This window comes from Cinclus cinclus, chromosome 18, assembly GCF_963662255.1.
Source record: "Cinclus cinclus chromosome 18, bCinCin1.1, whole genome shotgun sequence".
Lineage (NCBI taxonomy): Eukaryota > Metazoa > Chordata > Aves > Passeriformes > Cinclidae > Cinclus > Cinclus cinclus.
This window is the reverse complement of record NC_085063.1, coordinates 6,623,910-6,639,690: the sequence shown is the minus strand read 5'-3', so window position 1 is coordinate 6,639,690 and position 15,781 is coordinate 6,623,910. Positions and strand designations below refer to the sequence as shown.

At 41.8% G+C, this 15,781-nt stretch overlaps 1 protein-coding gene across 1 annotated transcript in view; it reads left to right on the top strand.

The window, feature by feature from the left end:
- The window catches only part of STK4 (serine/threonine kinase 4), a 46,903-nt gene that overhangs the window by 15,815 nt on the left and 15,307 nt on the right, over window positions 1-15,781 (top strand). Inside the window, exon 10 of the mRNA XM_062504913.1 lies at window positions 7,293-7,450. Within this exon, the coding sequence (XP_062360897.1) occupies window positions 7,293-7,450 (158 nt within the window). The remainder of the gene's footprint in view (window positions 1-7,292; window positions 7,451-15,781) is intronic.

The following is a 15,781-nucleotide window of genomic DNA, read 5'->3' as shown; positions in this document are numbered from 1 at the left end:
AGCCTATTTGACAAAGCTTTGTTACTAAGACAGAGTTAATTATCTTTTTATCTTTTCAGAGATACTGAAATTGGAGAAAGGATGTATGTGTTAAACAGAGGTATTTTTGCTGTTTTTAACAGTTTATAATTGAGCACTCCTGTATTTAGTAGGGTGGGGGATGGAACGTAGTTTTTTTGGATTTTTTTCTGGACAAGACCATTTTCTTGGAGAAGATGGGAGGTGTGATTAACAGGGTTCTGAGCACTGTACAGGAGGCAGCATGCTTCAGGAGACTCAACCAAGAGACAGAATAATAGTAAATCACTTAGTAAGTACATCTCTGTCCCATGCATTTGTGCATTTGCACATACAGGCAAACTGGAGCCTACCAGTCTTTTCTGAGAATAAACTCACTCCCTATTGGATCAAAATAAATTCTGGAGAAATCCTTGCTCCTAAGCAGGAATAAGAAAAAGTGTAAACTCTTAAATTCCTTCACTGCAGAAGTTCAAAGCCAAATTTGCTTCTACCAGCAGATTTTCCAGCTTCAGGGGAAAAGAATGTTCATTGCAGTGTTGTTTTCTGTTCTCTCTAGATAAGCAAATGAGTTTCTGGCTTATGAATAGAAAGGGAGTTAGAAGTGCTTACTTGGTTCTGTGCCATCTGGGGAGGCTGAGCTGTCACCCACAGGTGCTGGATGTGAAGCCTACATCCCTGCTGATGGGGTTGTTTCTCATTAAGATTTATGAGCAGCTGAGCCAGAGGATGCAGAACAGGAAATGTTCACTCCTTTGTCCATGCACCTTCACATCTCACTGCCTGCCACGTGCTGTGGCTGCTGGACTCAATTAGCAGTTCAGGCTAATGAGGTGAAGGACACGAGGTGACCACTGAAAATCTGTGATGGAGGAAGAAAGCTGCTCTATATTTATAATCATGTCTGAGATTTAAAGCAGAGGAGATATAAAAGGGAGGTAACCTGGCCTTAAGCACCTTGAACTGCTGTGAGGATTTCCTCCCCTGTTTTTGGAAGGGTTGTCACTGTAGATGCTGCAGCTTTGGGTGAGTGTTGGTGCTCTTCTCCTTAGATGTCTTTCACACCTTATTCATTAAGAGATTTAGGTTGATTTTTTTTTTTTGTTCATTTAGGAGTTTCTTATTAATAGCAGAACCTGTTGGGAGTGTTTTGGTTTGATTTAATTTGAGATGGGCCATAATTACGGGGAGACTTGTCCTCATAAAGAGATAAAAAGTGTTACTTGTTCTCCTTTTAATTACGAGGAAATTTCAGCTACTCTTTCCGTGGGGTGAGCTTATTAACAGTGGGGCAGTTTTTGCTCTGGTTGAGTAATTTGTCATCTCTCTGCTCTACTGCTTAAAATGACTCAGTCCTCTTCAGGCTGTACAAATTATGTTGTCCAGCTGCTAAAGTTCATCTGTGATCTCGAAAAAAAATAGCCCAAAGCAAAGAAAACTGCATTTGGAGTTTTATATTAATGAAGTGTTGCTTACAGATGATCATCAGGCACTTTTGTTGTGCATCCTAAGTATGTATTTTCAGTCTTAAAGCTACATAATTGAATATAAAATATCAGCTTACTGAGACTAGTGAGGACTAAGGCTTAGTAGAGATTGCAACCTCTGAATTTTTGACAAATACACATACATGTACAAAGGATCACATTTTAGTTGAAATCACTAATGTACTAATTGATCACTTCCTTGTTGCCAATTCATGTCAGCTTCATTGTAAATTAATTAGTAGCATTATTCCCTCACTGTTCCCAGCCACAGCCCCAGCTCCAATTTGTGTGATATAAGGAGGAAATCTAATCATTGTTACTTCAAGAACAGCTATTTAAGTAGTAAGTTATAAACTGCCTTGAGTAGAGTGCACACAAAATGTGTTCCTGAGGTTCTCTTACTCTCCCTCGCATGACAAGCTTTGTAACTCCAGAATATTCACCCTAGGTAGACCTTAGCAATCCCTTTCAAGAGGAAAGAACAATAAAACAAGGATTCTTCTGATGTCAAGTTTGAGCAGAGAAGAATAATTTTAGAGAAAAGCAGAAAGTTTCATTGCTCAGCAAGCTTGTTCAGATAGATAGAAGATCTTTGTAAATCTCCCCTTCTTTTTGAAAGCATCCTTTGAAGCTTGTGAGCTTCTAAAAATTTTTCAATTGTGAGAGCTAATTTGACACAATCAACGAAATGAGTCTTTTGATTTCTGGGACTAGATGATGGCAAATGATCTGGTTTCATGGATATTCTTTACTGCTGGGAATGAAAAGTAAATCTCTTGCTGGTTTGATTGACTGGGCTGTTTCTTCTTTATCATTCTGCTTTCTCTGCAGCATCATATGGAAATGTAAATGTCTTGGAGGCTCTCCACACCTTCTTTGTCATCTTTTGCTTCATGTGAGGTGGTTTGTATGCTGCAGGCAGCCCCTAAAACTGACCTATTGCATTCCCTCAACTATTCAGACAGGTGACATTTTTTGGAAAGGAGTGGATTGTTTTGTTTTTTCCTTACCAGTTGCCCTTGCTGTAGCCTGGCAGAGGAGAGGATCCAGTGCTGGCTTCTTGCAGAGCCCTGCCTGTACCTGTCAGTTGCCTTTTGGCTTTGTCTGGGCTGTTTGTGCTTGCTGAGGGACTGTCACTCTGCTTTCACACTGCCACATGTAGCTGGACATTGCTTTTCAGTGCTGAAGATAACACAGAAATCGAAGTTTGCAGGGATATTTGTTGTGCACCACTTACAGCATTCTCTACCTTTGGACCCACTAGTTTCACACCTTTTACTGCTCTCACACACAGCTGTACTGATGTTCTTGCACTTTTTAAACATAACTTTGAAACCAGGCAACACCTGTGAGTTTTCCATGATGATCTTCTGCTCTTCACAGGACGCAGGCTGAGCTCTGAGCAGCCACTCTGAGCCTGCAATTCTGCAGTCAGCTGGACCAGCCGCAGCAGAGCTGTGGTGTTCCATTTGTGTAATTAATATAGCTCCTCAAAGATGACTGCATATCTAAATGATAGACCTTTAATGGCTCCAGGGAGCTCTCATGGCTCATCCTTATGAACAACTCTTTACATTCCAAAATAGATGCAGCAGTGAAGCCTCTCTTGTCGCTGCGGGGTGACCTTCTCATAAAAGGCTCTTCTCCACCACAGTTGTGATCTCACTTTCTGTCAAATGTTCGTATTTTAGCCTAACCCTATAAAATTAGGAAGTTAAATGTTTTTTGGCACAAATGCTTTTGGTGCGGTGTCATCTTTCAGCAGCATGTGCTTCTGCAAATAGCAGTGATCGATTTTTGTCTTTGGCTGCCTGTTATCAAAATTTTAAAGATATAGTGGTGTGACTCTTGTGTTGAATTAATAGCAGGTCGTCTTTGGAAAGATGACACTGCTGTTAAGTGCTAAGATTGACAAAAAGAAATCCAGTTATGCTGGGATGATAATTGATTTGGTGTAATGTCTTTCTGTCTCCGGGAGTGTTTCTGTCAGTCTTGCTGTATCCACATCCCTACAGAGATCACAGCAGCAACTAAAATTTCAGATATCTTAGATCTGTATCGTGGCTATTTCTCCTTCTATATTACCATCTTTTTTCCCCCCCATTTTTTTGTCAGTTGGCAATCTCTGCTTTATATCAGTTAAAAAAATCAAGCAGCACTAAAATGCAGTATTATGTGTTGATGTGTGGAAATGTACTAAAATTGGTGATTAAATGTCCTAAAATTGGTGACTAAACGTTGCTTGTGTTTGCAAGGCCTAAGGTGACTGCAGGGTGAGAGGTGTCTGATGGTGGGTGTGAAGAGTGCCACAAAAGCATTTGGATGGGCAGGGAGCTCTGGTGCTCATCAGTCTGGTTCCCTGTGTGTAGTGGTCCCTGGAGTGGGACAAGTGCAGTGTCAGATCTGGTTGATCCAGGCCATGCAAAGTCACTCCAGTCCCATTCTGTTGCACAACCATCCCCACTGTGAAACTTTCTTCCTTTTGTTCAGCTGAGTTACCCCTTGCAACACTTCGTTTCCCCTCATCCTCACCCTGGGAGAGTGACGAGGTCACACAGAAAGTTCATTGCCCTGCACTTGAGGAGAGCAGATTTTGGCCTCTTCAGGAGTAGCTCAGTACAGTATCATGGGATAAAGTCCTGGAGGGAAAAGGGGCCCAAAAAGCTGGTTCATGTCCATGGCTAGCTTTCTCCAAGCTCAGGGATGCATCCTGACAGTGGGGAAGTCAGGCAAAAATGCCATGAGACCTGCATGGATGAACAAGGATCTCCTGGACAAACTCAGCCACAAAAAGGAAACCTGCAGAGGATGGAAAAAAGGACAGGTAGCCTGGCAGAAATACACAGAGATTGTCTGAGCAGCCAGCGATCAGGTTAGGAAAGCTAAAACCCTGATAGAATTCAATATGGCCAGGGACATCAAGGGCAGCAAGAAAGTCTTCCATAGGTACATAAATTTCCCTGTTCTTCCTTTTATCACGGACTGCACTGAGCTGTGTGGTGCAGTTGACATGCTGGAGGGAAGAGATGCCATCCTGTGGGACCTGGGGAGGTGGCACTCTGCAGATCTCTTCTGCCAAGTGCAAATACTGCAGTTCTTGGTAAAACACAAGATGTGAGCAAATGAGCATTATTATTTTAACTGACACTCTGGATTAAGCTCTGTTTTGAGTGAACAGTTGTTTTGGAAAGTAAACAGAAAAGAACTGAATAAGCCAATGTCACTGGAGTGAAACATTTGCTTTCAGAGTCTCCTCTGCTGCAAACAGTAATCTTCAAAACAGAATACAAACATGATTTAGATTTTCTCTTTTTTTGCCCCTAGGAAATCTGAATTACTGAAACCCAGGCTGACTGTTAGTGAGCTGTGTGTAGATTAGCCTGGCTAGTTATGAATTCCTCTCTTTGTACAAAATTAGTTGGTGTTAAACATTGCCATGATCTTCCATAATAACTTACCTCCTGCTTCAAGCAGGCTGAGCTGCAGCAGAGCACAAGGGGTGTGTTTACTTCATTCTAAATAAATGTTTTATCACTCAGCAGTAATTGGATTGTGATTGTATTTCAGTAATTATTCCCAACAGCAAAGCTGTTCTCCACTTTGCAGACGTGTTCCCTGCCTGACCTTCACGCTGCTGGTCTGAAGGTGTCTTTCTTGATCTAATTATGTATGATGACTTTTTAGTTTTGTTTTTTAAAAAAGGGGAACTACTGCCAGGGGTATAATAAATTGTCTTTGCTCCAGTTGTCATGTTGCAAAAGTATCAGCACTTCAGTTCATGCTTGAGCTTTTAGCTGGCCCTGGAGAGGCAGAATGATGCAGGGGCTTTTTCAAAATGCATCATGACATTTAGGGCTCTGCAGAACCACATTTCTCTCAGTATCATAACCCCAATATCCTGCCAAGATTTCTCATACTTTGTAGAAATTTGTACCGTATTTAACATGTCTGTATACAAATAATTTCCTGGAGTATCTTGTAGCTGACCGAGGACTTCATCCACTTCTCTGAGGTTCAGATAGAGTCTGCCAGGGAAGTTCTGGATCACTGGGTGGCAATTTTATATGCAAGAGTAATATTCTGTGATTAAATCTTAATGAGCTACCAGAGCAGCTAATATTTTTTGAAGAGGAAAGCACTGCTGAATGTCCTTAGATAGGACTGTTTTGTGACAGCCTGCCTTCTGTACAGATTCTTGTGGGAGTCTCTGCATTACACAGACCCTGCCAACCCATCACAGGACATCCCCTGTGTGCTTGTTTGAAGCTCTAAACTATGGGTTGGTTGCCTACCTGCCAAATTAAATTTATTTCAAACGTATGGCATTCAGCACTGAACTTATTTCTGCAGTCCAGGCTTAGGCTGTCTGATGCAATTTTCTTTTAACTCCAGTCCTGATCCTGCTTTCTGAACATTACGGTTTCTGCATCACCTAAAACATATGTTTCAAGTATGAGCAAGTTATTCTAGAGAACCCCGTGTAACAGAACAAAACCATTTAGTGGGTTACAGTGCTTGCATCCGTGCTGCTCTCAGGTTTTGGTGGAGCATTTCATCATCAGGAGCAGTGACATTAAGTTGGGAGCAGCCTGGAGCTGTGTCTGCAGCTCCCATGGTCCTGTTAAAGCACGTTTGCTGTGCAAGCCTCCTAGTTTGGACTGAGACTCTTCTCAAAGAATTAGCTGTGCTGTAACTCAGGACAGCCCAGTTTAAGTATCTTCCCTTGGAGATGCTGGAAGCCTTTTAACCTTGACTTGCTGTGAAGTTAAATTTCATGTTTTCTTCCTGTCCTGGGGTTGGTGGGGTTTTTTTTGTTTGTTTGTTTGTTGGTTTTGTTTATTTTTTTGTTTGGTTGGTTTTTGGGGTTTTTTTTGTTTGTTTGTTTGTTTGGGGTTTTTTTTTGTTTGTTTTTGTTTTTTGGTTTTTTTTTTTCTGTCTGTGTTGGGAATTAGCATTTCCATCCTCTCACATTTCATCACTTCCTTCCTTATTGTGCTGTCATCACCCTACAAATGAAGCTGCCCTCCTATTGCTTATTACCCCAAGTTTCTTAACTACAACCTAGAATTGAATGGTTAATCTGTATACCTGGCTAGTCTAAGTCTAAGCCTTTCTTCCACTAAGAAAGTTGGTTCAGAAGAGCTAATTTACAAAAAGAAAATTAAGGCTGTAAACTTGAACATCTACTGACTATTTATAAGAAGAGAAAAAAAAAAAGAAATTTTGCAAGCTAAATAAACCTTTCTACCCAAACAATATAGAAAATTGACCACTTCTACCCAAGGCAAATTTTGTGGTATTTATAAGGTGTTTGTGGTCTTTGAAAGCCTCATTTTTCTGTTCACAAATGTAAAGGTGAGCTTCTGTTTGTAAAACAGCACTGTTTATTTTTGAAGCTTGCTCTTTTTTTGCAGTGGAACCTGGCTGGGATGGAAAAGCCCAGCCTGTCTCTCCAGCAGCTGTTCAGTTCTGGCATTCAGTGCATCAGGTTGGTTACCTGGAGTGTGCTGTCAGGGATGGATTGCAGGTCTAGAGGCCAAGACCTCCAGCACTGTAATCACTTCTGTGCTGGGCTTTCAGCTTTCCTTCTCCACTTTTCTCACTGTACAGTCCATTTTATGATAGAAAAGCTGCTGAAAAATAGTATTTTAGCAAGTACTTTAGCAGTACTGTGTGATTTAGTGTGTGCTAAAAAAATCAGATCACTTTTGGGCATGATGTAGGGCTGTATAACCAAAACTGTATTTTTCAAAACAACTATTTTTTTCTTATTTTTAATATTTCCAGGGAGGGATGAAACGATGCAGCCAGCCAGACCATCATTCCTTGAATACTTTGAACAGAAGGAGAAGGAGAATCAAATCAATAGCTTTGGGAAGAATGTTTCTGGCCAGACAAAAAATTCATCTGATTGGAAAGTACCACAGGATGGAGACTACGAATTTGTAAGTCTATACTCTGAAATTCAATCAATGTGACAATCTTTAAGAATTTTAGTCAGCTGCCATGAGATTATTTCTTGTTTTGACAGGCTAATGGAAACTTGAGGAGGTTCTAATTGCTAATGCATTTGGATGGGGCATTTTGAAAAACTCGTTTTCTTTATGTATTTCTCAGTAATCATGGCCACTCATTATCTGTAAATGTTCCTTGTTTAAAAGCAAACAAAGGAACAAAAAAGCCTGAGGACATGAAGGTATAAGCTGTCTTGCTTTAGTTCCCCATTTTGCATTTAAAATTTAAAAAAAAAATCCAGATGGCAGTTGGAAAATGCAAATCCTCAATGTGTAGTGCTTGACAAAGGACAATGTTAGAACTGTTGAATTTCCTTGGTTTTTTTTCAAGCTTTGGCACTGGATTTTGTTTTATTATACAAACATCAGGCTTGTCTTAATTTCTCTTTTCAAATCCTTATTTTTATTCTTCCTTCCTAAGGCTGACATGCTCAGAAGTTTCAGGAACTTTTCAGAATTTCAAAGAAAGAGCTACTGTCCATAAATTTGACTATTTTTTTTTTTTTGCGTGTGTGTGTGAGGATGTAAAATTTCACATTTGATTTCAAAAAGCCAGAAGATACTGAATGTTGTTCCCTCCTCATCTTTCTGCAGTGATTTTTCTCTGCAAGCACGTTTTGCTGTGTGTGCCCTTTCACTGCCTGCTCATGCTGCCCGTGGTTCAGGTTGTCACTCTGGCACTAGCTGGGGATGTTCAAAAAGTGTGCAAAGCAAAATCCCTCTGCTGTTCATGACTCCAGGAGATGCCTCCCTTCAAGGCTGGAATAACACCTGGAGCTTTTCATCCTCTTTCTGTAGACTGCATGGATGTACTGCTGTTGTTTTGTTGTCTTTGCTCCTGCTTGTTGGAACCCTGGGCACTGAGAATTTTAGGCTTTCTGTGCTGACCCCAGAGAGGGCACTGCTTTTGACCTAAGGTTGTGGAGAAGGCTTCCAAAATTGAATGATTTGAATGAATTGAGGCTTCTTCCTCACATGGAGCACCACTCTGTCTCGTTTTTTCTTTTGTATTTTTCTGCCAAAGTCAGGATTAAAAGCTGGAGAGAAGGTATTTCTTGTTCAGACTCAGATGTTTATTAATTCTTATCTATATTACAGTGAGTTCTACAGCACTTCTAGCTAACAAGCTAAAAATGGCGATGGATCTCTCTCTCTCTCTCTCTCCAAGGCCTTCTTTTAAGGTCAAATCTGTCCAATTAAGAACAAACACCTAAATCATTGTTATTTTTAACCCAATAACCAAACATAGATGACCCGCAATGCAGGTTTTTCTATCCAGTTACAAAAGTACCACCTAGACCCATGAAGAAGAAGATGAAGAAAAAAGAAACTTCTACCCTAAAACCTCCATCTTGCTTTACCTGCTTTTCTTACTTTCTTCTTCAGGCTGCAAAGAATATCTGAGGGGACCTCCTGCATTGTCTCTCCCCTGTTGCTCTTTGCACTACGTTATCTTTGGTCTCCAGGGATAAAGTCACTGCATAAATGTGTTTTGTGCAAAAAAAACCCTCAAGCTGCCTGTGTCTCACAGGGCCTGAGCCCAACACACCATTCCAGTCGAGTCAGATACTTCATTTATCTCATTCACCTCTTGCTGTACTTTAATTGAATGATAAACAATTGCTTTCCAATGAGTGGCAATTCCCAGGAGAAATTAGTTGCTTCAGAGTATCTTCAGAGTCTTTTGTAGTCTGCAGAGGATGGCCCAGGGGGAGATTTGCTGTAATTATTTTACTTTCTAATTTGGTTGATAGCAAGTTTAGCAGTGTATTTCCTGTGAGTGGTTCGCAGTCCCCTGGGCACACTGGAAGCTGTAGGTGCAGGGTACACCCAGGCTGCACAAGCCAAGGGCACTGCCTTCCCAGCAAGCAGGACCCAGAAGTCATTTTGGAACATGAAAAGCAACTCCTGTGACACGTGTGACCCTGTTTACTGATTTCCATTAGTACTGCAGTATTGCCATGTGCACAGATTCCCACTGTGCTGGAAGCAATGAGAGCCAGCAGTACATCAGCCTTTGGGTCACCTTTGTGAAGGAATTTGTAGAAATTTCACTTCCCAGCTCTGTGTGTTTCTCTAGTTCAGTTGTGTGTGAATGTACCACACTGCCTTGCATGTGAATTTTGGAACAGAGCTACGTTTTTTTTTTCCTGTAGGTTGAGAAAATTGCTTGAAAACAGCCTTAATAAATAATGTGGGTGTTAGTATAGCCCTTATCTGAGGGTTAGTAGCAAGCTCACGTCGTATAATGTAGTCAGAGACTTAAAATCATGTATTTTTTCCCATTTGGCTAAAAATTGATTGATTTGATGACTTATCTATGGGTAAAAGTAATGTAATTGATGATTTATTAATTGAAAGCATCAATGTAATAAGCACTGTGGAATAAGAAAAAATAAAGGCATTCATCAGCTGCATCCAATACATCTGCCCTGGACCTGCCTGCAGCTATGAGTTCTGCATTGCCAAAGTAGGCAGGCTTGAGCAGCCTTTTTCCACAGTTTGCAGCATTCCAAGTAGAGATGAGATCAGTGAGATGCCAGGTAAATACTAGTTCCTCTGAGCCTTAAGAAATGATTGAAATATTATTGCTTTCTGCTACTGCAGACTAGATAAATATGCCTTCTCTTCTTTTCTGTATTCCTCTCCCTCCTGTGTGACTAGCACCTGGAGTCTCCTGTCTTCAAAAAAAAAAAAAAAAGGCGATATTAAATTACAAAATATTTTTGCCCTTTTTTGCCTGTGGCAAAACCATTTGACCTTTTCTTGACTAACATCGTTCTTCTGAAGCAGGCAAATAAGACACTATTTATATCACAATGGCAGTGTCACATTAGATGAGGGTTAGATTGAGTCAACCCCATCCACTGCAGAGCTGAAAACCCAGAGATCCTGTTCTGAAAGGTGATGAACTCCATTCCTCCTAAATGTGATGCTCTGGCTGTGTTGTGGTTGTGATCAGAGATGGCATTAATCCAGAGTATTTCCAGAAAAGTATTTCCAGCCTCGGATTTCTGAGGTAGAAGTTGTTATTAAATGATTAGTCAGCTCCTGATGCTGTTAATGTTTATCCCCTCTCATGTTTGAACAAAGATCTTTTAAACCCTGGTTGACTGCAAACAGTATTTTCAACAGCATTATGATTTATGTAATATGAGGAGAAAAATACTAATTGTGGGCAAAAAATTCTTGCTTTTAGGAAGAATATAACAAGCTGTTGGAGGAGATTGCTGCAGGGGTAGGCTGATAATAGGCAGGCTGCATTGTATGGATAATTCCTAATTGCCATAATCAGATCTCAACATTTTTGTAGTTGCATTTAATTTTGCCAGTGAACATTAGTCACATGCTGTTGCACAGACTTAATAATGCTAGAAGATTTGTTTACACAGTGTCCTACATTTTTTCACTTTAATCTTTCAGTAGTACTGTAACATATAGGAAAATTAGTTGTGTGGTGTTCCCTGCCCTTAGACACAACAAATCCTTTACTTATTCCTATTTTAAAAGCCTTTTAACTTCTCTGAGCAGGTCAGTATTCTAATATCACTTGTGGCTAAAGTAGAATCACTTGTTTTTATTCTGGCCCTGCTTGAAAGGCCTTCAGTGTTGCCAAACCTATTGTAGCACATATTTGTGGATCAGCCAGTCCTGAATGTTTTGTATTACATCAGTAATCCTTTTATTGAAAACCTGTTTTGTTAGAAAATAAGCAGGTGCCAGCTACTCCTGGCTTACGGGAGCTGTGACAACACTGAAACCTTATCAATTTTATTTCATTAATGTGGTTCCACAGGATAAAATCAGTGGCACTTGGGCCCTAGTCAGTCTCAAATTTTGCCATCATGATGTGACTGCGGGGTTTTTTTACTACCTGTAGTGTTGAGCTTAGGTTTTGCTGTAATTCTAAGTCATAGTTTTTTCATTTATCAGTGAATTTTTGCTATCCTGGGGACTTGTTAAGGATGTGAAGCCAAGCAGGACGTGAACTATAAACAGAGATTGGGGCAGGAGTACTGCAGGACATTAGGTCTGCATGGAACTGGAGCTGTTTGCTCCAAGGCTTTCTTTGATTCCTGCACTTGTGTATCTGCCAACCATTCCTTGCCTGTGGAGAGCTGGATTGGTACAGACACCTTTACTTTGTCTGTGCTGCCCTGGCAGAGCAGCAGGAGGGAGCTGGGCTACTGGAAGGAGGTTGTGCCATTCCCCTGCAGGACCTCCTCATTTTCTGACTGGCAGTCTCCATCCTGCTGCCCCAGTGCTGGGAAGGAAGGTGACAACCAGAATCAAGGCTTGTGTCTCTTTCCTAAGAAATGTGCTGCTGCTTTTAGGAAAACGCTGATTATCTTGCACCTGCAAGGTCTCGGTGAGTCAGACCTTTCCCATTCCTGCAGTTATCAACAGCCCTAATGTGGGTCCATCCTCCTCTCTCCTTAATGAAGAGGATCTGCATTCCCAGGTCCTCTCATTGAAGCAGAAACACTTCGGAGCAGAGCTTCAGTCCTTAGAAAAATAAAACTAACATACACCCTTGTGGATGTCAGGCTTTGCAGACGTGGAAGGAGTTGACATGGACCGTGGGCTTTGGTCCCAGTGCCAGCACCCTGCAGTCTGCTGGGAGTGAACTTGTGTTCCAGCTCTGTGTGTCTGTGCTGGGAGTGCCATCCTCTGTATTAGCTCATCTTTCAGCTCCCTCTCAGCAGTGTCTCGCTGGCTGCTGATGGGAATTTCTCTGGACAGGAAAGATTGCTGTGATATCCCTGGAATCCAGAGCAGCCTTCATCACTTCTTAGTGCACAGTGTCATCTGTTTCTCTGCTGCTGGGGAGGGCTGTCCTGCAAGCAGTAGAGCTGTAGCTTATGAAAATTTTCCTGGGCAAAATAAAGATGGATGAGCAGGAGGTGCTAATTGCCTCTAATTGGGAGGAAGAATGCAAGAGCTCCTCAGCTGACACTTCTTTCAGGGATACACAGGCAGGGCCCCCAGGTACTAGCAGCAGTTCTGGTCTCCACAGTCTGCCTGTCAGGGATGGGCAGAGAAGGAGCTTTACCGAGGTGCAGGAGTTATGGTGTCACACCCAGCTCTTCCCCCACCCATACAAATCTTCCCAGTTGTTTGATCTGTTGCTTCCTAAGTGCTCAGGCCACAATTTTCTGTCCATGTGTGACTTCTCTGTGGAATGTGCTCCTTAAAATAGACCAGTGTTGAGATGAGGCATCTTCATTTCAGAAGTGTCTGTGCACCACTTGCTGTGGTCTCTGGTTCTGTTTGCTTATCCTGAGTCCTGCCCAGGGCTCCTTGGAGCTGGAAGCTGTAGGAATTGGATGCTGGCTCACCAAGCCAGTGGGACAAAGGAGCGGACAGTAGAAACCGATTTCACACTTGGAATTGTAGTTTGTTCAGATAAGAGACAAAGCAGTGGTCTGACCAGTGGTTGAAGCAAAACATCAAGAAAACACTAGACTTAAAGTCCAGTTTCTGAAAGTATATTTTTGTCTTTAGGAGATCTTAAATTACCTGCATTTCAAAAGTTGGTATCACAACTGCAGTCTCCTTCAAGTAGCTGAATAACTGTATGTCCATTTATAATTATTTGATAGGAAACTGTGATATTTTCTCTGTGTGTCTGTAAGCAGCTTCTGTCCAGGGCTTTTAACATCTACTGCTTAGATTTTTCATTTTTACAAGTATAATGTAGATAAAAGCAAACATTTCTCTTCCCTGAGTGAAGGTATAATTCTTTTCCTTGAAGTAGTAAAGAAAAATAAAATTTTCTGTTCACTGGGGACAGTGTATTATTATGCTCATCTCACCTGGGATATTCTGTTACTATTTGCATCCTCATTTCTGTACTTTTACTTAGTAATTTACAATATTACATTAGAAACTGATTTTTTAAATAAATAAATATATAAACACACTTCTGGTATCTCTACCAGCAAAAAAGGAAAGTGTGTTGGTCTAATGGTGTCTTCAGCTTGCTTAGCCTGAACAAGAGGCTGTTGGTTTTCAGTGAAAACGTGAACATCAATCTGTTTCCTTCCAGTTAGACAAGTTAGGTGTGTTATTGGTGTGATAGAAAAAAAAACTGAAGTTACTGAAAAGTGTATAGAAAGCTGAATTCTCTCAGAGCAAGGCTGCCAGAGCACTAGGATCATGGTATGTTTTCTATATGTTTTTTATTCTGTATTTTGTGGGTAGACAGAAACCTGGCAGTGCCCACAGATCAGAATCTGCTTGTGCATGTCAGGTGTAGTCCAGGCAGAGAGGATCCAGCCACGAGGGATTGCAGTGGGCTGGAGTCCAGGCCAGAGAAGTGCAGTGAGGAGACCCCTGGAGCACCAAGTGCTGCTCAGCACAGTCACAGTAACAGCTGGAATCTCTGCTCAGAGAATGGCAGCTCCTGCTGCACCCTGTGCAATAACTGCAGGGAATGGCAGCTCCTGCTCTTCCCCTGTGCAATAACTGCAGGGAATGGCAGCTCCTGCTGCCCTGTGCAATAACTGCAGGGAATGGCAGCTCCTGCTCTTCCCCTGTGCAATAACTGCAGGGAATGGCAGCTCCTGCTGCCCTGTGCAATAACTGCAGGGAATGGCAGCTCCTGCTCTTCCCCTGTGCAATAACTGCAGGGAATGGCAGCTCCTGCTCTTCCCCTGTGCAATAACTGCAGGGAATGGCAGCTCCTGCTCTTCCCCTGTGCAATAACTGTAGGGAATGGCAGCTCCTGCTCTTCCCCTGTGCAATAACTGCAGGGAATGGCAGCTCCTGCTGCACCCTGTGCAATAACTGCAGGGAATGGCAGCTCCTGCTCTTCCCCTGTGCAATAACTGCAGGGAATGGCAGCTCCTGCTGCCCTGTGCAATAACTGCAGGGAATGGCAGCTCCTGCTCTTCCCCTGTGCAATAACTGCAGGGAATGGCAGCTCCTGCTGCCCTGTGCAATAACTGCAGGGAATGGCAGCTCCTGCTCTTCCCCTGTGCAATAACTGCAGGGAATGGCAGCTCCTGCTCTTCCCCTGTGCAATAACTGCAGGGAATGGCAGCTCCTGCTGCTGCCCTGCACCCTGTGCAATAACTGCAGTTAATGTGGCCAGGGCTCAGCACAGCTCATTGCCTCTCCCAGCTCTGCTGAAGAATGGCTCATACTGGATCCATCTGTTTCCTACACTGGAAGTGATTTATCGGGAGGAACTGTTGGAGGGCAGGTGATTTATTGCTTATCAATAACAGTAAACACACACTGCTTTACAATGACCAGAGTCTCTAATTTATTGCATTCTGTCTGTGAAGGTGTCATTTGTCATGTGAACAGCTCGTTGTCTGCCAGGACCTGGAACATTCAACATCTTTGGTTTCTCTGAACATCCATTTGGATAGCATTTGTTAGCAATCTAATATTGATGCTTTATAGCTTTACTACCTTTTGTCCTTTTAGAAGTTCAATCGATTAAAAACTTGAGAGTATTTTCTGTGCTGTTGCCAGCTTTGCAAATGATGGCAGACTGAATAATTGGCTCTTATTTTGTTGGAACTGGTCTTTGGGTTTTTGCTAGCAGTAGGAAGAAGTCATGCTGAGGATACAGGGCTAAGGCAGATGCTAGGAATACTTACATTATATGGGAAAGCTGCTGGTGTGTGACTTGTTATAATTTATCATTTTATAGTGTTTCCTGACTTTGCTGTGATCCTCTTAGGTTTATCTTCTTTTTACTTCTGCCTTTTAAGCAGCTTGGTAAAGGTGTCAGAGGCAGGCCTCTGCACTAATCTTTCTGTTCCTCCTTTCTCCCAGCCACATTACTCAAGTGAGTAATTTGAATTGGTTACTGAGACACCAGGAAGCCTGTCTGCTTGGACAGGAGCAAGAAAAGCTGTATTAGAGTATGCACATATGTAGGTCATTTAAATGGAATTACTGAAAAATCTTATAATCTTGTGCGTCCTATTGAATTATTATGAAACTTAGGTTGCATATTTTATTTTTAAGAGAGCAAGTTTATCTGACCCTTGTGTGATGAATGAAGATTGATTGTTCAAAAAATGCATCTGAATGCATATAGTTTTGTGTAGAAGAATAAAGAAGTTTGGTTAAAGTGGAGTATTTTTCAATAACATTTTTGGAAGACTGAGCCAAACACTTTGAGTGAATCTTCAGGGATTTCTCTGTCCAAGTGTTTCTTCCCTTCATCTATCATGAACTCTCCTTTTTCCCAGTGGTGACTGAATAAAAATTACTTCTCAGGCACTGATTTCTTCCAATAGT